The sequence below is a fragment of the Protopterus annectens genome, chromosome 2.part1, assembly GCF_019279795.1.
Source record: "Protopterus annectens isolate FY-2018-M chromosome 2.part1, PAN1.0, whole genome shotgun sequence".
NCBI classification, from domain to species: Eukaryota; Metazoa; Chordata; order Ceratodontiformes; family Protopteridae; genus Protopterus; species Protopterus annectens.
In genome coordinates, this window is record NC_056729.1 from 295,960,993 (window position 1) to 295,986,101 (window position 25,109).

At 40.1% G+C, this 25,109-nt stretch overlaps 1 protein-coding gene across 1 annotated transcript in view; it reads right to left on the minus strand.

The window, feature by feature from the left end:
• Nucleotides 1-25,109, minus strand: part of KLF3 (Kruppel like factor 3) — a 184,375-nt gene that overhangs the window by 49,375 nt on the left and 109,891 nt on the right. The window contains exon 5 of the mRNA XM_044062142.1: nt 3,961-4,032. Coding sequence (XP_043918077.1) covers nt 3,961-4,032 — 72 coding nt within the window. The remainder of the gene's footprint in view (nt 1-3,960; nt 4,033-25,109) is intronic.

Consider the following 25,109-nt stretch of genomic DNA (forward strand, 5'->3'; position numbering starts at 1 on the left):
CACACACGCACACACACAAATACATTCATGTTTTGCTCACATCAAATTTGGTGGTGGGAAATGATAATACAATGTCTCAACTTTACCAGTAGTCACCTAGGTATGATTAACAAGCCTGGGTATTGGAAGTGCCAGCTGAGAATAAGGGACTAAGTAGATGTCAGCTCACCCACCTCAGTGGAAAGAAACAAGGCAGACTCTGGTTGGGTAGCACCTCCTAGTAAACACCATAATTCAAGCTACAGTACAATGACAGTCAAGGCATGACAGGTATACATTTGGTAGCACAGATGTGCAAAGCAGCACTTCTATTCGTGACATAAAAAACACACTTGTATCCATGCAATGCAGAAGCTCAACTCACAAAAGGATCCAAAAGGTTATTCAATCAAAATGTTTTGATAATCTGAGAGTAAAAAGGCAGTGATTTCTTACATTAGATGGCAGAAGATTTGCAGGCATATAGAGAAGTCAGGTTTTAGGGCAAAAAGAAGTTCTGTATTGCCAACAAAACCTTCCTAGCAATAATTTCTAGTTATGAGTTGCAGTGTACTTAGTTTTCTTAAATTAGTTTGAACATATCCACTTGTATGAATGCTCTCATGGTTCATGTACCCTCCTCTGTCACTTTCTGTTTCAGGTACAGTAGGTTTAGTAACTGTTACTTCCTTTTACTGGATTCTCTGTGCACCCTCAGGCCATCACTGAAAACATACAGCTCTAGCTAGTCATGTTCACCAACTTACCAAGTGTGTGTGAGTGCGTGTGTGTGTGTGTGAGTGCGTGTGTGTGTGTGTGTGTGTGTGTGTGTGTGTGTGTGTGTGTGTGTGTGTGTGTGTGTGTGTGTGTGTACCTTAAATTACATAATTTGGAACTTTGTGAAACAAGTTATTCTGCTGACATACTATACTAAAGTAGTTGCACAGGAAGTAACCGGAATCTGACAACCTTACAGAAACTGTTCTCCGTGTTTATCACTCTTGTATAAAACAGATGATTTCATGGAAACATTCTTAAATTATGAAATAAGACTCTTATTACTGGTAGGTTTCTTTAAGGCTCCTGAAGACTGTATAATGTCCCTCCAACATCTCACATTTTTCTGCTGTACAATTTCAGTTAAGTTGTTCTTTGCATGTCTTTATCCCCATTACTTAAACCATTTTAGCAGCATGCTCCAAAACACTAAGCTATCATCCGTATGTTCTTTACTGGAAGTCCACAAAGCAGTATAAAGAATCCCTGTTTTTTTTTCTTGTGAATGGCACCTCAGCAATATACCCCAGTGCTCCTCTAGCCCTCCTTACTGCTTTACCATTGTACTTACTTAGCTCTTTCTATTCTGAAATAGTGTACTTCTCCCGATTTTTTTCTATTTGTATTACTAAAAATATAACTTTACAGACTACTGGTGGAGCTCTGCCAAAAATGTTAACCATCCTTCAAAGCCCTACTGATGAACACACAGGGTTGCTGAGAAAAAACAGCTGTTTTCTAGCAAGTGTGCACAACTTTACAGCTTCCCCACTATCTGTTAAATCTTCCCATCTGATACATAGTCCAGGTGTAACTGAAGCCCTCCTCTGACTCAAACAGCAGCCTTGCTGAAGACCACTGTACCAAAAGCAAAGAAATATAATGTCACATAATGAATTACAGTGAAAAGTACATTAAGCAAGCCAGCTCCAGCAACTCCCCCTTCTGTTGTCTAGTTTTTTTCATTAACTATTAGTCTTATTTTAAAAGTAGATTCTTAACATTTTTTCTATCTTTTAAATGTGATAAATTTCACTTACATTCTTTTTTACATTACTTTTTTGGCACAGCTGAAGTTATTGGATCTTTAGTCCCTATTCTTAAACACTAAGGGCAGCATTACACTAGCCACTCCTTCAAAGGATAATTAAAAGTTTCCTGTTGTTTGGTGCTTTGAACAGGGTGCGGCCTCTCTACAGTGCTGATGTCAACAACTAAAAGTAGAGATCAGCCTGCCGGTCGGTTGCACCCACAGGATGTCTGAAAGAGGCTCTCCACCTTCATAAACAGCAATTTTTAACTTAACCCTTAATCTGCTTAGCAAAATAGTGGGATACAATCAATGCCCTGAAACAGGAGGCATGCAGCTACAGATATCTGTGCCAGTCTTGTTAAGCACTCATTAAATTCACATCAAATAAATGATCTCCTACTGGAACATGCCAAGGTGCTGAAAAAACTAGCTATGACAAATAAATGGACTATAAGCAAACAACGTCCTCAGAAAATCTCTTGCATATAAAGCTAGTATGTTAAGAGGAATGTGAATTCTGTCAGTTTTATCATAATAACTCTGTCAGTTTTATCAACTTACTTGTGTTAAAATTGTTTCATGCCTTAACTACGTATATCTTTTAGTAGTGGAGCTTTTCTCCCCGGGCCTCCACTGAAAATGGGTTCCAGACTCAGTGGACTTCCCCGGTCAACAGATATCAATAAATAAATTCAGAATTTTCTTTTAAAAACTGACTGATACACAACTTGTGGATTTCAATAGAAATGTCTTTTATGAAAAACAGAAAGAGGAAGGAAGATACTGGAATACATTGTTAAACTATAAGGAGTGCTAACATTTTCTACTAGGGACAGGGTTCAGAGGTCATCTCTTTAATAATTCTTACTTCAAATGTTTCAGCAAAGAAAAACTCCCAGCTAAGTCCTATGGGCAAAGGAAATACAAGTTGAAATGCATACAATGAATGCAATATTCCAAAGCAAAATGTGTGCGTTTTGGAAACTACATTATCTGAGAAAGTAATGTCCTCTACAGAAATAAAACTAGATAAATGAGAATACAAGTTCAAACTATGTTGGAACCAATGAACTGCTGTGCTATCCTGGGTACCCATTTAGGTTTACAGAGCTCTCCTCCCCATAACCATGTGAAAATGGTCAAAATGTAGTACCTTTTTATGTCACCAGTATACAAATTAAGACACCACACAGACAAGATGTACAATCTGTTATATTAACACATAAATTAGAAAGTTAAAATTCTTTTCACCACAAAGCAAGCAACTATATGAAGTATCAGGTGGCTCCATGTTTTTCTTCTAATGGAAGAATGGCACCCAAGAGCACAAGCAATAAAGTAATTAAGAACCACCACAAACACATTTATAATCTGTACTGTAAAGATTTGCTGTGCAATTAGTGTCTTATTTTAAAATAGAACCTACTTAACATTAGCCTTTTTTTCTCTACTGCACCACTTTTCCTGCATGAAAAAGAAATCCATTTAAATTATCAAATTCATGTTTATTAACATGCTTAAACCTAAGCATGAGCAAACAGCACACATATAAAACAGTAATAAATATATACATGCAAAAAAATAACTAATTAAACAAACCATCTTCTGTCTTTTGGCTTTTCCCGGTTAAGGGTCGCCACAGCGGAACTCCGGTCCGCTAATGATTGGCAGTAGATTTTTACGTGCTGGCTTGCCGAACCTAACACACAACCTTCAACGAAGGAACGCCCATTCACGCATGTCGACACACAGAAGACGCTCTAACTGAGAATCGAACGTGCAACGTCTAACTGTGAGGCGACAATGCTACCACAGCACCACCACCGCAGTACTAATTAAACAAACCATATACCGATGCAAAATACAGCGAAGTCAGAAACTTCTGCAATCAAACATACACAAAACACAATAATGCCATTCAAAAGAAAATTGTATAGGACTATCACAGCTTAGTAAGTACTTTCCACAATGATCAGACTACTTTATTACATTACATACTAAGACACATTTACCATTTGGATTTCACACTGAAGTCCGTGCATCTGGTGGTTTTCCTATTGCCATGTGGCTGTTGCTGCAATGGGCAGCAAACTGATACTAAAAGAGTGGCCCATGCACTTTTATTAAGGTACATATAAGGTTCAAATTAAGCAAACAGAGTACAGACTCACCGTCCAAACACATGGCTTCCTGGCTGCGTCTCATACTGACGAACTATGTTAGTGTCTGTGCTTTGATTGGAACTAGACATAAGAAACCAAAAACAAAAATAAGAAAGTAAATAATAGCAAAAAAAAAAAAAAAAAAATCAGGAAACAAATATAGTGAGCAACTGATACAACTAAATTGTTGTTTGGTGCTTTGAAAAGAAAATGTGTGACAAAACTATGAGTAGGCATCTGTATGCCAAACTAAGCAGTTCTCTAGGCAAAATAAAAAGGAAATTATGTAACAGATCTTTACTGCTTTGACTGTTTTACAAGTGTTTTGGTAGAAAAAAGCTTCCATGAAGTGAAATTATGACCCAGTTTTGTAAACACAAGAAAAGTGCGATCTCTTACATTAACTGCATGCCACAGTGAACATATTTGCAAATGTTTATTTTTGTCTCTAAAGTAAAACACTGTAATGTTAAACATTTTTTTAAATGATCTTAGCAACAGTGTTATCAGAAAATAATTATTTCTAATCTCAAATACACAGTCCAGGCTTTAAATAAAATTTTGAGCATCTAATTAATGCTATGCTAACACAAACTTAAAATGTCAAGGTTCCCATTCAGACTATAAATATTTATTGTAGAATCATAATTATCTAGAATTATATATATTTTTTAAATGTTACATCTTTGAAGTTTATATCCAACTTCAAAATTAACCTTCATGTAGTATGACTGAATCTGGACTACAGAAGAATTAAATTATTTAAGGAATTGAAAACACAGACATTAAAATGGTTTTGTTATGACAACGGCTAATAATAGCTGATACCTCATCGTGTATTTGTACAAAAGTAAAGCTGTTGGAAAACTGACAAAGCTGTACAAAAATACCCACTAAAATGATGGGAAAACAATACTATCTTATACTTAAAATAGCCATATTGAAAATCCCCATGCATTAGAGGAGGAAAGTATAAAATATTTTAACATTTGTACAAGTAACGGAAGTGAAAAGGCCATTTTCAGCAAAATATCAATGTCAGAAAGTTACTGTCACAAATATCAAAACTGATTTTCTAGATCTTACTTCAATGAAAAATTAGTCCTCTATAAAACATATATATAGAGCAAAATAACTTTATGAAGAGCATTAACGTGATAGTATTTTAAGTTTACAGTCTGATTCTGGACACATTTTGAAACATTTTAAGATGCTAGAAATGGTGAGAAGGTAGTGAAGTGCAGTATTCAGATTAACCTCTGAATAAGTGCAGTTTATTTGGTAATAAAAAAAACAAGAATTATCTAATGACATCCAAGTTCTTGGTTCCTGCTATAACCGTATCTGTTCTTCTAAACAAGGTCACAGACTTTTCCAGACCACATCCTTTTGCGCCACATTGACAGGTGCTGTGCACAACTTAGTGAAATACTTAAAAAAAGTACGAAAAAGCGGCAGCTCTCCACAATACACCAATAATTCCAAAAAGGAGTACAGTCCCGGGAAGGAAGATCTCCAAACAGTTAATAACAACTTTTATTGTCACAAGACACACACAAAACACTTCCACATTAATGCTCTTCCAAAATAAATTGCGTTTTCGTCACATTCACTGGACTTCATTAGTGAAATACTTACTACAACAGCAGTTCTTTAAAGGTAAATGTGATGACATCTTGAAATTATGCAGATTAAAAAATAGCCTCATTACATATTCCTGCTTTATGTAATAAACTGATGTGTAAAATGTTATGTATATGTTCTCACTACATGATTGAATGCCACACTATCCAAAAGCTAGTCATTTTGTTTAGTGTATTGAGATACCTCATAAATGCATAAATTTCCATTTCTTGTAAGTGTACGCATGTAGAAAATGATTTAAAATGTCTAAACTCATCAAGTTCATGAAATAACTTCCTGAACAGTAGAAATCAAATACGTGACATCACAAAACTTCATACAGTTTATTAAACAAGCTATGCATTTTCTCCTCAGTGAAAAGGAACCCTCTGTCCAGTTAACCCTGAAAACTGTTTGTCAGACTATTTTAAAAAGCCACAGCACTTTTAACTACATTTATGTTTGCATGTTGCAATAAAATACTACAAGACTACATGACCAAACTCTGTAAAGCAGAACATCAAATAACATCAAAACACCAGAACCAGCAGGATTTCCAACACACTTCAAGAAAACTCATACTTATTTACCAACCTATTTAGTTCATTTCACAATAAGCTTTCCAAAATCTCTTGCATAACTGTGAAAATATTAACTATTTGTACTGCAACTACCTCACTTCACTGAATGATGGCAGCACCTTCAGCCAAATACATAAGAAAATCAGTGAGAATCTTTCACAATCCTAGTGAAGTGTCACTGAAACAGGCTCTTTCAGTTCTGCAATCCAATCAGAAAAAATCTGTAGTACATGTTCTCATCCGTACATGTGGCTGAATACCACATTGCTATAATCATTCAGTTCATCAGAAGTTGTTGGTAGTGATTTAAGCGGACACAGAACAAAGGAAACAAAAATAAAGGCATCAGACTAGCCACAAGGTCTGCTGCAGCTCTTAATATGTCTGAAGAATCCCTGACACCTCACACAGGTCATAGATGAGCCTGCTACTCAACAACAATCCAGACAGAAAGCTATATTAGATTCAGATTTGAACGGTGCAGTGGTGCAGCGCTAGCATTGTCGTCTCACAGCAAGAGGTTCTCTGGTTCAATTCTTGGCTGGGGTGCCTTCTGTGTGGATTCTGCATGTCCTCCCTGCATTCATGTGGGTTTCCTCCGGGTACTCCGGTTTCTTCCCACGTTACAAAGACATACATCTGGAGCATTTCTCCCCAGGCCTTTGCTGAAAATTGGCTCGTTCCAAGTCAGACTTTCCCAGTTAACAAATGTAAAATAAATAAATAAAATAGATTCAATTTTTGCTGAGATCTTGAAAATGAATGCTAGAATAGAAAAATGTATGGTGGAAAAGCAACAAGAGAAAAAATGGTAGGTGATGAACTGAAACAGAACTCGGACTAAAAAGTGGTAGGTGTTGAACTGAAACAGCACTCAGATAACATAACTCACTACATTCTAACATAATGGAGACTAAAACTGAAGCTGTGACCAAGGAAGCTAAGCTAAAGCAAAAAAAATAAATAAATAAAAATAAAACTGCACACACAGAGAACAGAGCCAACAAAAGAAAATTCACCTGACTGGCATCATTATAAAAGTACAGGCTGTTAACTATATGAAATCTTCCCAGAACTCCTTTCACAAAGAGTGGACATGGGTAATGACACTAGTGACAGAATGCACCAGTACCTGCCACAGTTGTGAAGCAGCCAAGACAACTGATATTCAGTGAACAGAGATATTGTGGTTTGCTGTGGAGGCCAGGGAAACACTTACATGTAATGAAACAAAGTATTTTGAAAGCTGGACTTCTCTACACAAATCAAAAGTAAACATACCCAGTTTACTACGGACAAGAAGCTCTGCAGGCCCCAGGGACTTATGCTACTCTACCCCTACTTAATTTAAGGAACACTTTCCAAGTGGAATCAAGACTTTTATATAGCCCCAAGAACCATTAGACAGTTTGTAGCAATATGAGCCAATGTATCTGGTAGCTGAACTGTCTGGTGTGTACAGTGAAGCTTCACAACTAACAGTGCAACAAGAGCTGATACCTGAAAAGAAAAACATCTTGAGCCAGACTCACCATTTTGAATGAAGATGCAGTTAAAGAAAAAAGGTATGTAGACACCATAAGTTTTAGTACCTTGTGAAGAAACCATGCTGAATTACAGAAAGAATGCTTGGTCTTTGAACTATACAAAACATACCAAGTGGGCAAAGTGTCATAAGGTAAGTTAAAATGTATTCTTTGCTTTCTTTCTTATGTTTTTTTGTAGTTGGAATAGGTTCAATAAACAATTGCCTTATGTAGTGGTTGGTGAGCAGATGATTTGTATTTTGAGGCTTAGTGAATGCCTTGTAGTGGTATGCAAAGCATTCCTACTTTTCATAATTAGAAAACATACTGCTTTAGACCTCTAAATTTTGACAGCGGTATCTGTTGGCCAGGGTAACTGCAAATGGCTTTTAAAATAGATGCTGTCAAGAGAGAGTGGGGTTGGTGCTTTTGCATATATAATGAAGCATGAAGTACTGAGTTGCCGTAATGCCAGATTAGTACATAGGCATTTTCTGAATGTAAGTAGAATAGAGTGAGCTAAAAGCATTGTTAAAAATAAAAACAAGAAAAGATTGGAAGAAGAGAAAAAACAGACACACAGCTGATACTGCAAACATAACTTTTCTGTTGGATATGGATTTTGCATATATAATGAAGCATGAAGTACCGAGTTGCCGTAATGCCAGATTAGTACATAGGCATTTTCTGAATGTAAGTAGAATAGAGTGAGCTAAAAGCATTGTTAAAAATAAAAACAAGAAAAGATTGGAAGAAGAGAAAAAAGAGACACACAGCTGATACTGCAAACATAACTTTTCTGTTGGATATGGATTTACCTATAATCATGCCATTACAAACAATGGAATTAAAGAAAGCAGCTGCTGTTTTGGCAAATGGGTACAATGAGAATGCGCCTGGTCTTCAACTGGATCTGTGGCTGGTTGTTATAGATCATTTGTTGCTTGTTAGTTATACTAATAAACAAAGTTTGAGAAAGAAAATGCCGCCACATGCATAGAAAGAAGCAGCAATCTCAGTTACTCACAAAAAGGGTAAGGGTCCAGAGTTGTCCTCTTACAGACTCATATCACTTTTGAGTCATGACTACACAGTATTTATGGCCAATATGTTGTGCAGAATCCCTAGAAATGCATGTAGACACAGAGACTAACTGACTGATTACTGTGAGCCTGTGAGAAAGTGACATGTTTATTAATATTTTTAAATAACTCATTCTTAATACAAGACTTAATAAATTTTGCCTTGAAAAGTTTCAGTGATGAAAAAGCATTCAATACAATAGGAAGTGTTTTTCTTTTTCAAGGTATAAATGGTTAGACAGCTAGATATAAGTAGATATAGCTACATCTGTATTTGTATATGTATATATATATATATATATATATATATATATATATATATATAAATACACACACACATATATATATATATATATACACACACACACACACACACACACACACACACACACACACACACACTTCGTCCCTGCGCAAATTAATTAACATGTTCTAACCCTGCACCTTATCTTAGAAGAAAACTCTTCAGTGAACATTTCCACTGCACAAGACACTCCGATACGTACATACACACCACGTTACACGCATACACACCAAGATACACGCACCTACATTAAATCTATCTCCTCACTTAACCCTTACTGTAAATCTAACCCAAGTACACATACACAACACTTCCACCCCTAATGCTGAAACCTTCAGAATACCTGAAAGTTTTGGCATGGTTTCCTAAAGCCACACTTGCCTTACTTTACTTACTTGTATGCATTCAATGTTCTGGTCATCCAAAAACTTCAAATTTCAACGAACAAACAGCTGCATTTCACAGTCATTCATTCAGCTGATGAGCAGCTACCTTGATTGAGTGAATTATATATACATACATAGCGGACCGGAGATCCGCTGTGGTGACCCCTAACAGGGAAAAGCCAAAGGAACAACAACAACACAGTCACTACAAAACATATTTTACTAGATTTCAGACCCACTTGAGGGTTCAGGAAGTAGGAACCCATTAGTAGATCAGGGTGCTCCATAAGACAATTGAGCATGTGTATACCTAAGCAGGTTAAATTACTCTACATTGTGAACTTGGAACTATGCAGGCAGACTGATGAATCTGTGGTATTGTTCAGTTTAACTAACTTTTTCTGTGTACAATAATGCAGTCATGGTTGCCAGGGAAAATTTAGTACCCACTGCATGCTTACAGACAAGTACTGCATTTGCTGTTATCTACACTGACAAATGCTTTTCACTGACACTTTCACAGTCTTCGCAGTACTTACTTCTCGTGAGACTATCAGCCCTACTCTCTCAATAGTAGAGAACTGGTGTTATGCTATTAAATGCTGGTGTACACATTTTTTTACTTTGCTCCCTTAACAGCTAGGTAAAGCTATTCCCTGAATCACTTTGCTGTTCTATTCCACTCCCAGCAACAACGTCTGGAGAAGCACGCATGAGTAATTAGCATTAGCTGACTGTCACATTCACATGTGACCTTCACTGGGAAGACCAAAGCAACAATATGGACTGCAGCCTTCTTACTGCATTCACGCTCCAATGGCCTCAGAATCAGAAACCTATATCACATTGAGCAAACATCAACAAAACAGATTAGCGAACTGCAATATGAGTTTCTGAATCCCAGTCCTAGTTTCACCATGAAGAGTCTGTAAATGGTTCATTAAAGAATGTGCCACATATATATAAACATTCTCTAAATGGTTCTTTAAAGAATGTGCCACATATACATTTCTTCCAATTCCTACAACCATTAGGAAGACAGCCCCTCTCCCACACTTTCTGCAGGATGAGTACCCTGCTGGATAAAACTGAGCAAATGGGAGTCCAAGAATGGAGTTCCTAGTTGTACTGCAGAGTTAGTATTGGATTAGTTTTAATTTCTAATTTCAATATGACTTAGACGACATCAGTGAAACTGTGTAGAAACTGAAAGCAAAACTGCGAGTGGTCAAAACTTTCTCAGATATTTGAACTTGATAAATGTATAAAAGCAACATTTAAAGCAGGAAAGCTGCAGCACCAAAAACATGTTAGTCTGGAACAGGAATGTGATATAAAGGAACTTGACTAGGAGGACATGTATAAATATTCGAGAACTGATGAAGGGTCAGCAATAAAACATGAATAAATGCGAGCAAAATTCAGTAAGGAATATTTTAAAAGGCGAAAATTAATACTGAAAAAAGCTCTGACATCGAGGAACAAAGTCCAAGCTATAAACCAATTTGCTGTTCCATTTCTAACTTACAGTTTAGGTGTGACTGACTTGCAACAAAAGGTAGTGGATCAGTTGGACAGGGAAACATGAAAAATGCTTCACTCTTATTAAATGATATATTAAAAATCAGTGTGTACCAAGATTATATACTCCTCGTTCTGAAGGAGGTATGGGTCTCTTCAAAACTGATTATAGTATGTATAAATCTGCAGTCGAATGACTGTATACATATCTGCTGACCTCACCAGATCCAACCACTGTGAAAGTTTTAAAACATAAAGAGAACAAGTATAAGATGACTTTCCTGCTTAGTTTAACAGAAGTATAATCGGTGTCAAGCGAGAATGGAAATCAAACCGGAAATAGAAAAAAATCAGGCAGCAAATAAATGTGCCAAAAAACAAAAGAAAGAATATAAAAAGAAGGATCAGATGAGAAGGCAAGAAATGCGGAAAAGGCATAAATATAGTTAAGTACAGAAAACTCCTGGAAAACCTCATGTCTATCAGGATGTGAAGCAGGAATGGTTAAGGAAAGGTAAATTTAAACTAAAAAATTGAAAAGTTACTATTGGGGGCCCAGGATAATGGACTACCTGCACATTGGTTTACAAAGTCCATTGAACGTAAGGGAGAAACAGGCAAATGTAGGTCCTGTAAAATAGAAAGTACAGTTGGGTACACTTACCATAAATGTAGATGTTTGAGTGTATTCACTGTTGCAGTCATTACATTTGGGTTATCCTGCTGGCAGGTTGCCCTCAGTCGGCCTGAATTCCAAAGTCTTGGGTCCTGCGTCAGTTTCTGTCGCCTTTTCCCTGACGTCAGGTCATCAGAGGTATAAAAGATGCAGCCGACGCCATTTTATTCAGTTTTTCTTGCCCCAGATGTCAGGTGCCTCCAAGAGGGCAGGCTAAAATTATGTAAATAAGACATACATGCACCAACATAAGCTTTACCTTCATCTATAAGCAAATACACTACCAAGGTTGTATAGATTAGAGAAGTAAAGATAAGTTCCAGCAAAAATAAGGGGGATGGCAGGTGGGTAACCTGAACTGCAACAGTGAATACACTCGAACATCTACATTTATGGTAAGTGTACACAACTGTACTATATTCTTTGTGTTTCACTGTTGCAGTTATTACATTTGGGTTGAGTCCCAAAGCTATGGTTGGGGGGCTGGACCTAAACAGCATTAGGAGCGGCTATGAGGCCCTGCAGGACTGCAGTGGCAAAGCCTGCCCTGGATTTAGAGTAGAGGCAGATTGTAATGTTTTGTAAAGGTATGCACTGAACTTCAAGTAGCAGCTTCTAAAATGTCTTTGGTTGGTACTCCCCTAAGAAAAGCTGCAGACGTGGCTGCAGCTCTGGTTGAATGTGGCCTAATGCCCTTAGGCACTGGTTTGCCATGCTGTGAGTAGCAGAAAACGAATGCAGTGACCTATCCACTTTGAAAAAGTCTGCTTGGAGATAGCCTTTCCTTATGATGCTGTGGCATATGCCACTAGTAATTGTTCTGTCTCTCTGAAAACTTTAGTTTTGTCCAAGTAGAATCTAAGTTGTCTGTGTACATCCAAAGAATGCAGAATGCAGAATTTTTTCCCCCTTGTTCTGTGGATTTGGATAAAAAATGATAAAGGGTTCCACAGCCATGACAGCCTGTAGCTCTGAAACTCGTCTTGCAGAAGTTATTGCTAGGAGCAGACCGGTTTTCTAAGATAAGAACTTTATATCCACAGTAGCAGCTGGCTCAAAAGGAGGTAAGGTGAGTTTTTCCAAGACATAATTGAGGTCCCATGCAGGTACTGGCATTCTCCTTGGAGGCCTTAAGTTTTTGGCTCCTCTGAGATACTGCCTTAATAAAGGATGAGAAAAGAGTGGTGGCTCTGTATTGTAATGAGCCGAAATGGCACAGGCATGGAGTTTAATAGATGAAAAAGATAGGCCTTTGTCCTGCATCTCAGTTAAGTATTGCAAAATCTGAGGAATATTTGGGACAGCTGTATCAGTTCCTTGGGCTTGGTTCCAAGCGCAAAATCTCTTCCATTTCCCAGCATAGGATTTTCTAGTACTAGGCCTTCTGGCTTCTAAAATGACATCCATCACAGCTTTACTGAGAGGTGTGGTTTGTATGGCTACATTACCCGCCATGCTGCCAGGTTTAGGGTCCTGAGTTGGCTGTGCAGAATCTGGTTGTTTTGCTGGGACAGTAGATGAGGTATTTGAGGTAAGGTCCAGGCTGGGCATTGGGACAAGTTCCTTAAGATCGGATACCAGTACTGGCGTGGCCAGTCTGGGGCAATCAGAATCATTTTTGGTTTCTCCTGCCTGACCTTTAGGAGTACCTTGGGGAGGAGAGGTAGTGGAGGAAAGGCATATACTGATAGGGTTGTCCAGTTGAAAGATAAGGCGTCCACTTTCCAAGCTTGTCTGTGATAAGCCCTTGTGCAGAATCTTTTTAGTTGATTGTTTTGAGGGGAGGCAAATAGATCTATGTCCGGACACCCCCATTTCTCTGTTATCATGCTGAAGACTTGTGGATCCAGGTGCCACTTGTGGGGATCTATGAGGTTTCTGCTTAGTTCATCTGCCAGAATATTTTCCTTTCCTGGCAGGAATTGTGCCTGTAGATGAAGTTGGTAAATCAATGCTGTGTCCCATAAAGCCATGGCTTGCCTGCACAGGGGATAAGAATGAGTGCCCCCCTGCTTGTTTATGTACCACATGACCGTGGTGTTGTCTGTCTTTATCAGTAGTTGTCCCGGATGAAGTAGGTCCTTGAAGGCTGTCAGGGCATTTTGAACAGCTAGCATCTCTTTTTGATTGATATGTAGATGCTTTTGGTTTGTGGTCCAGGTGCCCTGAATGTCTCTTCCTGCCATGTGTGCCCCCAGGCATAATCCGAAGCATCCGTCGTTAGGCTCTGCCTGGCTGGGGGTAGTGAGAATGGCTGTCCCTTGTTTTGGTGACAAGCCTTTGTACACCATTGGAACCATCGTCAGGGAATTAGAGTAATCATTGTTTCCAGACTGTGGCAATGTTGTGTCCAGACACTTTTTAGGTACCACTGAATTTTCCCCATATGCAGTCTTGCATATGGAATTAGTAAGATGCAGGATGCCATGAATCCCAAAGCCTGCAGAATTTTTCTTGCAGATAACTGGGCCTTTGTTGCCAATTCCTTGAAAAAGGTAGTCAGTTGCCTTTGTTTGTCTGGAGTGAGATAAGCCATCTGGGCAGTTGTATTTAAGCTTGCACCTAGGAATATTATCTCTTGAGAGGGTACTAGTTTTGATTTCTTTTTGTTGACTGTGTACCCTAGGCATGTTAAAAGTCTTATCACAAACGTCAGATGATGTAGTAGAATGTCCTTGTTCTCTGCTTGTATGAGGCAGTCGCCCAAGTAAGGATATATTTGTATTCCTCTTTGTCTGCAGTAAGCAATTACTGGTGCCAGGCTCTTTGTGAAGACCCTGGGCACAGTAGATAAGCCAAAGGGCAGTGCAGAGAATTGGTAATGCTTTGAGCCAGCTTTGAATCTGAGGTATCTTCTGCATGATTATCTGATTGGGACATGCAGGTATGCCTCTTTTAGGTCTAAAGTCACGAGCCAAGCCTTGCTGCCCAGCATGGGCAGAAGCTGCTGTAAGGTCAACATCTTGAATTTTGGTATATCCAGGAAAGTGTTTAGAATAGATAGGTCCAGAAATTGGTCTCCATGCTTTGTCCTTTCTGGGTACCAAGAACAGTCTTGAGTAAAATCCTTGTCCCTGCTCTTGCTGTGGTACTTGTTGAATAGCCCTCATGTCCATGAGAGCTGCGACTTGTTTTTGAGCCTCTGCCCATTGATTTTTTGGCAAGTCTGGCCAACTGTTTGCCATTGGCAGGGTATGGAAATGAAACTTGTAGACTTGTGACACTATGTCTAGAACCCATTTGTCCTGGGTTATAATGTGCCAATTTTGAGAAAAAAGTGCTAGTTTTCCCCCTAAGGGTGCTGCCAGAAGATTAGTGCTTGGTGTAGGCAGGGGGAAGTCATTGGGACTGTTTCCTGTATGATTGTGCTTTGTCTTCTCCACCTTTGGAGGTAGAAGCACTCCACTGCTTAGACCTGTAGGATCCTTGCGGCTGTGATCTGCCTCTAGGACATCTGGATCTGCCCCTTTGAGGTCTGTCTGAGACCGGAAAGGACCAATTCTTTGTAGGCCAGTGTCTGCTAAATCTAGGTGGCTGTACCTGTAAGAAATCCTTGACCGTTTGCATAGATTTAGCTTTGTCCTCTACATTTTCTTTAACGCCTCTTCTGCCTTAACACCAAACAAGGTATCATGTTGTAAAGGAGCATCTAATAATTTTGCTTTAACATGGTCAGGCAGATTTTGTTCTTTTAACCAAGCATGCCTCCTAATGACAGAACTCGTAACAGCGGCCCTGCAGGAGGCCTCCAGAGAATCAAAACCACATTGCAAAGTATGCTTTCCAACTTGCTCAGCTGCATGCAATAAATCCTGCATTTCTTTGTTTTCTGCACATTCAGAATTTGCCATCATTTTCTGTTTAAGCAGTGTCATGATATATTGCTGATATTTGAGCATATGAAACTGGCAGTTTAAGGCCCTTATAGCCAAAGTAGCAGATGTGTAAATCTTTTTCCCCCATCTATCCAGTGCCCTAGAATCCCTGTCAGAGGGGGTAGGGTTTTTTGCAGTAGAAGCCTTGACCCCTTTTGGACCCTGAGAAATAGTTTCTGGGTCTGCAGTAGGGTTTTTGAAAAGGAATTTATGAGTCAGGGACCCTGTAGTATCTGTCCGGCTTAACAGGAGCTGGAGGTAGAGAGTCAGGAGTCAGACTAGACTCCGAGAACACATCATCTACAATGTCCAACACAGGTGGAATAGCTAGGGGCCTGTGATGAGGTAGTAAAAGGAAGTCTCTGAGCATTTTCTTAGATTCTGAAAAATCTTCGCTCTCCCAGTGGAAGTGCTCCCTCATGGTATGCAAGATTTCCCCAAAAGAGTAGTCCTCAGGAGGAGAAGCTGAAGAAATTGATTCTTCAGCATCAGAATCCTCATGGGGGGGAAGAGAATAGTCCTGATCAGAAGGGGAATCAGAAGAAATGGAAACCTGATCTGAAGAGTCATAGTCTGTCTCTTGCCTAGGCCTCTTATCAGTAGGGGGATGGGAACTCCTGATCAAGGTAATTAAGTCTTCGGCCATTTTGAGCATCTGCTGAACTTGTTTCTTTGCCTTTAGAGGTGTTTTAGTCTTTGTCTTTGAAGTCGGTTTAATATATAATTGTTTAGGTCTGAATACACCCTCAGAAGCCAATGCTTGCTCAGCGGCTCCGGACCCATCTGAGAGAATAATCTCTGAGGCTCCAATACCTTGAGTTTGCAGCAGCCTGGCCTACTCCACGTGGGAGTCGGTAGCGGCCTGCGACTCTAAAGTAGCGGGCGTCAGGGGCTGTGAAATTCGGTTTTGGACCTCGGTTGTCTGTCTTTTTCTTTGCATTTTTTGTGAACTCCGGTAGTTGGATGGCTATCCAATGACATTGTATAATTAAATCTCGCCCAAAATAGCTTAATGCAAAATCATACCGATGCTTAATAGTGCGTTGGTTAAATCTAGCACAAAACCAACAACTAGCAATGTCGTGGTCAGGGCCTAGGCAAGGAATACAGTAAGAATGAAAGTCCTTATGAGGTATTTGCTTCCCACAAGAAATACAATTATTAACTTTTTCTGACATCGGTCTGGAGCAAGAAAAAAGTTTCCCCAATGGGGTACTTAGCTTTTAATGAAGACTTCGGATCTGAAATTCGAACACGAAAATCTCAGGAGTGGGCCGACCGGCACTTGCGAGCTGCTTCTGCTTCGGGCACCGCGCGGCAAGAAAGACTGAATAAAATGGTGTCGGCTGCATCTTTTATACCCTTGACAACCTGACGTTAGGGAAGAGGCAACAGCAGCCAATGCAGGACCCAAGACTTTGGAATTCAGGCCGACTGAGGGCAACCTGCCAGCAGGATATCCCAAATGTAATGACTGCAACAGTGAAACACGAAGAACATCTGGAAACAGGCACACATCTTGTTGCTGGATGTGAAACACGGCAGAGGGCCTGTATACTGAAAGACATAATAATGTGGTAAGGCTGTTGTATTGGAGATTGTGCCAAGATTACAATATTGAAGTAGCTGAGAAGCATTGGAAACATAAGCACTGCAGAGATTGATATTACATGGGATTACCCATGATCAACAGCTCAAAAAAAACAGATGCAAGAAAACATACAGAGAGACTCAAAGTCATAAAATACCAGGATTTGCCGTCAGAACTGAGGGCAATGTGGAAGAAGGATACCCAGACAGTTCCAACAGCAGCAAGAGCAATGGGTCTCAAAAAAGAATCGATTGTATTTAGATATGCTACCAATTCATGTCTATATGAAGTGCAGAAGGAGTCAATTCTAGGCACATTGCGGGAGCTGCAAAGAGCACTTTTGGCTAACATCAAAGACTGAAATACTAATTTCATGAACTTTAAATCATACTTTGACTTAGGAATGGGATCCATTCCTATCACAGTTCTAGAAACCTAAAAGACCTGGAGAAATTAAAACAAGTTTATACTTTCAGAAGCTGAGATGTGGGTGGAGCTGCAGAACATATATAAAGCTGGATCACTTCTATATTAAATATTAACTTCTGCAGCCCCCCTCACACTTTCTTGGTTGTGCATTTAACAATCTTACTGATAGCCCAGGTCGTTAACAAACGGGAAATGCCATGCAAACTTTGCTTTTGATCTGTGGAAACAGCCTTTGCAGCAAGCAAAAAAGAGAGAGTAAAGAAAAAGAGAAAAATCACCACGTACAATGGCTGTGATGTCCAGTGAGGGCACACGTCATCCAATTAACTTCACAAGCCAGCAAACAAAATAGTTCAAAGTCCAGTCTGCATGTGGTGTACACTACAACATGAATCTGATGAGTAAAACCACATTCTTCCAAAGGCAAAAATCCAAGGACTAAACCATTTGTCATACAAGACAGGTACACTTTCTACACTTCACAAGTTTTAGTCACTTGTATTTCCTAAAATACATCAATATTACTTCTTTTTCTGTACAAACTATACATCTATGTTAGTTAAATAAGCAACTCTTCCCCCACCTGACACAGTCTGAACTTTTTTATTCTGTGTGTTAAACATCTCTCTTTATAAAAATGATATATTGCAAGTACTGTATCACACACATACAGACATGCATGCACACAAAAACATGCACAACTTGCACCCAGAGCTGTAGATAGGTCAAAAACTGCCTTAGGAAATGCCCCCAGCAGCCTCTTCCTCCAGACCAAAGTCAGGAACTGAAAGAAATTTCCTTTAGGTTAAGCTCCCCCCCAAAACATCTGCAACTAAAGTTGAAGACAAGGAAAACTGCATACACAGTAGCTCTTTTCTACACAGTAACTTGTATTAAAAAAAGTGCTATTACTTTTAAGGAAACAGGATACCTTGGCTTTCAACAGAAGACACTTTGTGAACAAAGAGCTATTGCATTCATACATAATGAGCCTTTGCTGACTTCAAACAATGACTGTAATTTAAGCATTTAAATGGCTGCAACTATGCAATCAAAGCTGCTTAAATGCACTAAAAGGAAACTTGCACTTCCAGGGAGGGGGCCAATCAATACCCCTTCTAAGCTGCCAGACATAAGCCTTGACAACTTGTGTCTGGGTCAGCTACCCCTCTGTCATACTCTTACTATGGCTCTGCACACATTACATTTATATTTTGTATTGAATTATTCCTTGCTTTTTTGGCCAGTGCCTCTAAACTTCTATGTTCTGTACACTGGAAACTTAACTTGTTTATCAGGAAAGTTTGAAAGAAAGTACAGTTGTGTACACTTATCATAAATGCAGATTTTCGAGTGTATTCACTGTTGCAGTTACATTTGGGTTATCTGCCTGCAGGTTCTCAGTCAGCCTGATTAACAAAGTCTTGGGTCCTGCGTCGGTTGCTGTCCCTTCTTCCATGATGTCAGGTCGTCACGGGTATAAAACATGCAGCCGACACCATTGCATCAGTTGTTCTTGTCCCAGATTTCAGGTGCCCCCTAATGGGAAGCAATTAAAGATATACCTCCAACAAAAAAAGCAAATACACCAAAAAGGCTTTTAAACATAGTAAAGGAAAGTAGAGGTATAGCCAAAAAAAGTTAGGGAGCTGGAGGGAGGGTAACCAGGACTGCAACAGTGAATACACTTGAACATCTACATTTATGGTAAATGTACACAACTGTACTATGTTCTTCGTGTTTCACTGTTGCAGTCATTACATTTGGGTAGATTCCCAAAGCTATGGTTGGGAGGAGGAATTTGGATAGCATTAGGGCCAGCTATAAGGCCCTGCAAGACTGCAGTGGCAAAGCCAGCTCTGGATTTAGAAAAAAATTGTCAAATGATCATGCTTGGTGAAAGTATGTACAGAACTCCAGGTAGCAGCTTCTAGGATGTCCCGGGTAAGGACGCCTCTGAGAAAGGCTGTAGAGGTAGATGCAGCCCTGGTGGAGTGAGGTTTGATCCCCTGGGGGACAGGTTTTCCCTGGTGCTTATAGCAGAAATTAATAAAATGGCTTATCCATTTAGAAATGGTTTGCTTTGAAATAGTCTTCCCCTCTGCCCCTGCAGCAAATACCACCAGCAGTTGTTCAGATTTCCTTTGAGGTTTAGTCCTGTCCAAGTAGAATCTAAGTTGTATGTGCACATCTAAGGAATGCAGTATCCGTTCCCCTTTATTCTGTGGAGTGGGAAAGAAGGTTGGCAGATGAATGAACTGATTAAGAGCCACACTGGATACCACCTTGGGCATGAAGGATGGATTGGTTCTGAGGGACACCCTGTCCGCATGAAAGATGATTAAAAGCTCCATTGCCATAAGGGCCTGTAATTCAGATACCGTTCTAGCTGAAGTGATTGCTAAAAGGAAAGCTGTTTTCCAAGAAAGAAATTTTAAGTCTGCAGTAGCAGCTGGCTCGAAAGGAGGTAGAGTGAGTTTATCCAAGACAAAGTTAAGGTCCCAGGCTGGGGTTGGAGCTCTCCTGGGTGGTCTCAAATTTTTGGCCCCTCTGAGGAACTGCTTGAGCAGTGGATGAGAGAAGAGGGGAGGTTCTGTGTTATAATGAACTGAAATGGCTGAGGCGTGGATTTTAATGGAGGAAAAAGACAGGCCCTTGTGAAACATCTCAGTTAAGTATTGCAAAATCTGAGGTAAATTGGGCGCTGCTGTGTTCATCCCTTGAGATTGGTTCCAAGCACAGAATCTTTTCCATTTTTCAGCATAAGATTTTCTAGTACTAGGCCTCCTTGCCTCTAAAACGATATCCATCACAGGTTTGCTGAGGGATGGTAAAGGAGAGATTAAGTAATTAGCTAGGCTGCAAGGTTCAGTGTTAGAAGCTGAGGGTGCAGAATCTGGTTCTCCTGCTGAGACAGCAGGGAAGGAGTCTCAGTCAGGTGCCATGGAGATAATCGTGACACACTGCGCAGGAGGGGGTACCATTGTTGACATGGCCAGTCTGGAGCAATCAAAATCATCCTTGGTTTGTCCTGTTTGATTTTTAGTAATACTTTGGAGAGCAGAGGCAGAGGGGGGGGGCATAGACTGATAGGTTTTTCCAGCTGAAGAACAGAATATTCACTTTCCAGGCTTGTTTGTGGGTAGTCCTTGTGCAAAATTTGTCCAATTGGTAGTTCTGGGGAGAGGCAAACAGGTCTATATCTGGGCTCCCCTATTTGCTTGTCAACATGTTGAAAATCCTTGGTTCCAGTTTCCACTCGTGTGGGTCCATGAGGTTTCTGCTTAGTCTGTCTGCCAGTGTATTTAATTTTCCTGGCAGGAACTGAGCTTGTAGGTGCACTTGGTAGCTCAAGGCTGTGTTCCACAATGCCATGGCTAGTCTGCAGAGGGGGTAAGAATGTGTACCCCCCCTGCTTGTTTATGTACCACATAACAGTGGTGTTGTCCATCTTTACCATTAGTTGTCCTGCAAGAATGCGGTCCTTGAAGGCTGTCAAAGCATTCTGTACAGCTAACATTTCTTTTTGATTGACATGCATGTACATTTGACTTGGGTTCCATTTGCCCTGAATGCACTTCTCTGCCAGGTGAGCCCCCTATGCATAGTCTGATGCGTCTGTTAGGGTTTGGGCGGCAGGGGGGGGTGTGAAAGGTAGTCCCTTGTTTTGGTGGCAGGCCTCTGCCCACCAAAGGAACTCTAGGCGTAGGCAAGTATGATAGGAATCATTGTTTCTAGGTCTTGAGAATGTTGACACCATAGGCTTTTTAGATACCACTGTAGTTTCCTCATATGCAGTCTTGCATATGGAATTAGAAGAATGCAGGAGGTCATGAACCCCAAGGCTTGCAGTATTTGTCTTGCAGATAGCAGGGTTTTTGTGGCCACTTGATTGAAGTAGGTTGTCAAATTAATTTGTTTCTCTGGCGTGAGGTAAGCCATCTAGGAAGTTGTATTCAAGCTTATAATTTGTTAACAGGGTACCAGGTGTGAATTCTTTTCGTTTATGGTGCACTCCAGACAAGTTAGAACCCTTTGTACAAAGGCCAGATGATTCAAAAGTATGTCTTGGCTTTCTGCCTGAATTAGACAATCATCCAGGTATGGGTATATTTGAATATTTCTTTGCCTGCAACATGCAATAACTGGAGCTAAGCACTTTGTGAATACCCTGTGCACAGTAGATAAGCCAAAGGGCAGTGCAGAGAACTGATAGTGCATGTAGCCTGCTTTGAAGCATAGGTATCTTCTGCAAGATTCCCTGATTGGGATGTGCAGGTATGCTTTTTAAATCTAGTGTTGCCAACCAGGCATCTTTGCCTAGCATAGAAAGTAATTGGCGAAGAGTCAGCATCTTGAATTTTGGAATCTCCTAAAAGGTGTTTAGAGTAGACAGGTGCGGGATAGGATGCCATGAATTGTCTTTTCTGGGTACCAGGAAAAGTCTCGAGTAGAAACCTTGTCCCTTTTCCTCTTCTGGTACAAGTTGAATACCCCCCATGCTTAAGAGAGAAAGTACTTGTTTTGGGTCTCACCCACTGATTTGGGGGTAGGTCTGGCCACCTGCTTGGTGTTGGCAACGTGTGAAAGTGGAATCTGTATCCCTGGGACACTATTTAAAACCCATTTGCCCTGGGTAATGAGTTCCCAATTCTTTGCATGAAGAGCAATCTTTCCCCCCAAAGGGGCAGTCAGTTGATAAGTGCTTGGAAATTTTAAAAGGAAGTCACTGAGACAGTTTACCACAGGGGGGAGACTTATTATTCCCAGATTTGGAAGTGGAGGCCCCCCACTGCTTAGTTCTGTGTGTCCCCTGGGACTGAAACCTGGGGTTTTTGCTGCATCTGGGTTTGGCTTGAGAACACCTGGAAGGGGCTGGAAAGGACCAGTTCTTAGAGGGCCAGTGCCTACTAAATCTAGGAAGCTGAACTTGTAAAAAATCTTGTAACAGTTTGCATAGATTTAGCTTTCTCTTCCATCTTTTTAAGAACTTCCTCAGCCTTTTTGCCAAACAGGCGGTCCTGATTTAAAGGAGCATCCAACAATTTAGCTTTAACATGATCAGGCAAAGATTGCTCCTTAAGCCAAACATGCGTTCTGAGCACAGACCCAGTAACAGCAGCCCTGCAAAAGGCCTCTAATGAATCAAAACCACATTACATATGTTTTCCAACTTGTTCAGCAGAATGCATTAAATCCTGTAATTCTTTATTTTCCACAGTCAAGAATCAACATTATTTTCTGTTTAAGCAGTCAAATAACATGTTGCTGATACTTTAACATATGAAACTGGCAGTTTAAAGCCCTAATGGCCAAAGTTGCAGAAGTGTAAACCTTCTTACCCCATCTATCCATTGCCCTGGAGTCTCTATCAGAAGGGGTAGAATTTTTAGCAGTAGAAGCCTTAATGCCCTTGGGCCCCTGTGAAATTGTCTCTGAATCTGCAATAGGATAGGATTTTTAAAAAGGAACTTGTGGGACTCAGGGACCCTATAGTATCTGTTAGGTTTTCTGGGAGTAGGAGGCAGAGAATCAGAGGCCAAACTAGATTCCAAAAAAGCAATCAACAATATCTAAGCCTCTTTTTTGAATTAGAAAAATCCTGGCTTTCCCAGTGGAAATGCTCCCTTAGAGTGCGTAAGGTTTCCCCAAAAGAAAAATCCTCAGGAGGGGAAGCAGAGGGAATGGAGTCCTCTGCATCAGAATCTTCATAAGTAGATGAGGGCAAATCCAGATCATCAGAAGAAACAGAAAAAACAGAATCCTAATCAGAAGATTCATAGTCAACTTCAGTCCTAGTCCTCTTGGGGGGGGGGGGGGTTGGCTACCCCTGATTAGAGTTATTAGATCTTCAGCCATTTTTATAATTTGTTTTTTAGGCATAGAGGCCTGAGTATGTGGCGTGGGCGTAGTTTTTTTAGGCATGGATCGAGATTTAGGCCTAAGCAAAGAAGGAGGCGTCTGTTTAATATGCAAGTCTGTAGGCCTGAATACACCCTCAGAAGCCAGTGCCTGCACAGCGGCTCTGGACCCACCCAAGGTAGAGACATCCACGGGTTCCATAGTTGAAGCATCTCGCAGCATACCGAAGTCCAAATGGGTCTCAGTAGAGGCCTGCGAATCAGAAGTAGCAGGTATCAGGGGCTGCAAAAGCGCCTCACTGAGTACCGGCGAACTGGCAACTGGCTTAGGAGAAGCGTCGTCGGCAGTTCTGGACCTCAGCGGCCTGTCTCTGTCTTTATCTTTGTTTTTTTCGGAATCCTGGTAGTCAGATGGCTAACTGATGACATTTCTGGATAATTAAACCGAGAACCGAAATATTTAGAGGCGAAAATATACAGACAACGGATAGTGCGCTGATTAAATAAAGCACAAAACTGACAACAAGGTACGTCGGGGTCAGGGCCTAGGCAAGAAATACAGTACGAATGAAAATCTTTATGAGGCATTTGCTTTCCACAAGTAATGCAATTATTAACTTTTACTGACATCGGTAAGGAGCAAGAAAAAGTTTCCCCAATGGGGTACTTTGCTTTAGTTGAAGACTTTGGTTCTGAAACTCGAAAATGAAAATTTCAGGAGTCGGCCGACCGGCACTTGCGAACTGCTTCTGCTTTGGGCACTGCGCGGCAAGAAAGACTGGTGTAATGGCGTCGGCTGCATGTTTTATACCCCTGACGACCTGACGTCATGGAAGAAGGGACAGCAACCGACGCAGGACCCAAGACTTTGTTAATCAGGCTGACTGAGTGCTACCTGCAGGCAGATAATCCAAATGTAATGACTGCAACAGTGAAATATGAAGAACATCCTTTATTTCTAGAAATATTATTGTAATATTTCATATTTTTGTGCCATGTCCTTACAGATCAGTACTGATGTCATATTTCACCAGAGAATACGAGACAGGATTAACATCATGCAAATGTATTCCAATGCATGCACAATTCATTATTGGCCAAAACAGAATGAATGGCATTTTCTTCTACTGGTCCACTTACAAATACATTTAACGTTTCTTTTTGCTCACCATCACAAAGTAGCAAAATGAACTGAGGGAATCAAACCCAGGATTACAGATTAAGCTTGTTACAGCTAACAGCCTTTATCTTCTGCACTAAACTGCCAGGCATAAATGTATGAACCACCCTATAAAACGCTTGTATGCCATATAAGTCCGTTTATGCTGTGGCCTTACTTTGTTTGTGATGCGACCTAACTGCAGTAGGACAGTGACAGCTGTTTTATACTTTTCCTTGTTTGGTACCAAAACAGACAGTTAACCACATGATTAAAAAAAAAAAAAAAAAAAAAAAAAAAACAGAACAGACAATTCTGTTTAACATCCGTAACAAAGTGCATCATATTTAGAACAACTTTAATCAGTAAAGAGGACAATAATTGAGGATGTGACTTTCATAAACTTGAACATGATCTTTTAACTGCTGCTCAAACCCCTCTACTAATCATTTTAGGATTTACCTATAAAATAAAACGTGTGCCCATTTCTTTAAAATCTAAGTGGTCACAGTTCTCTCATGCTGCATTTAACTAGCTAAACTAT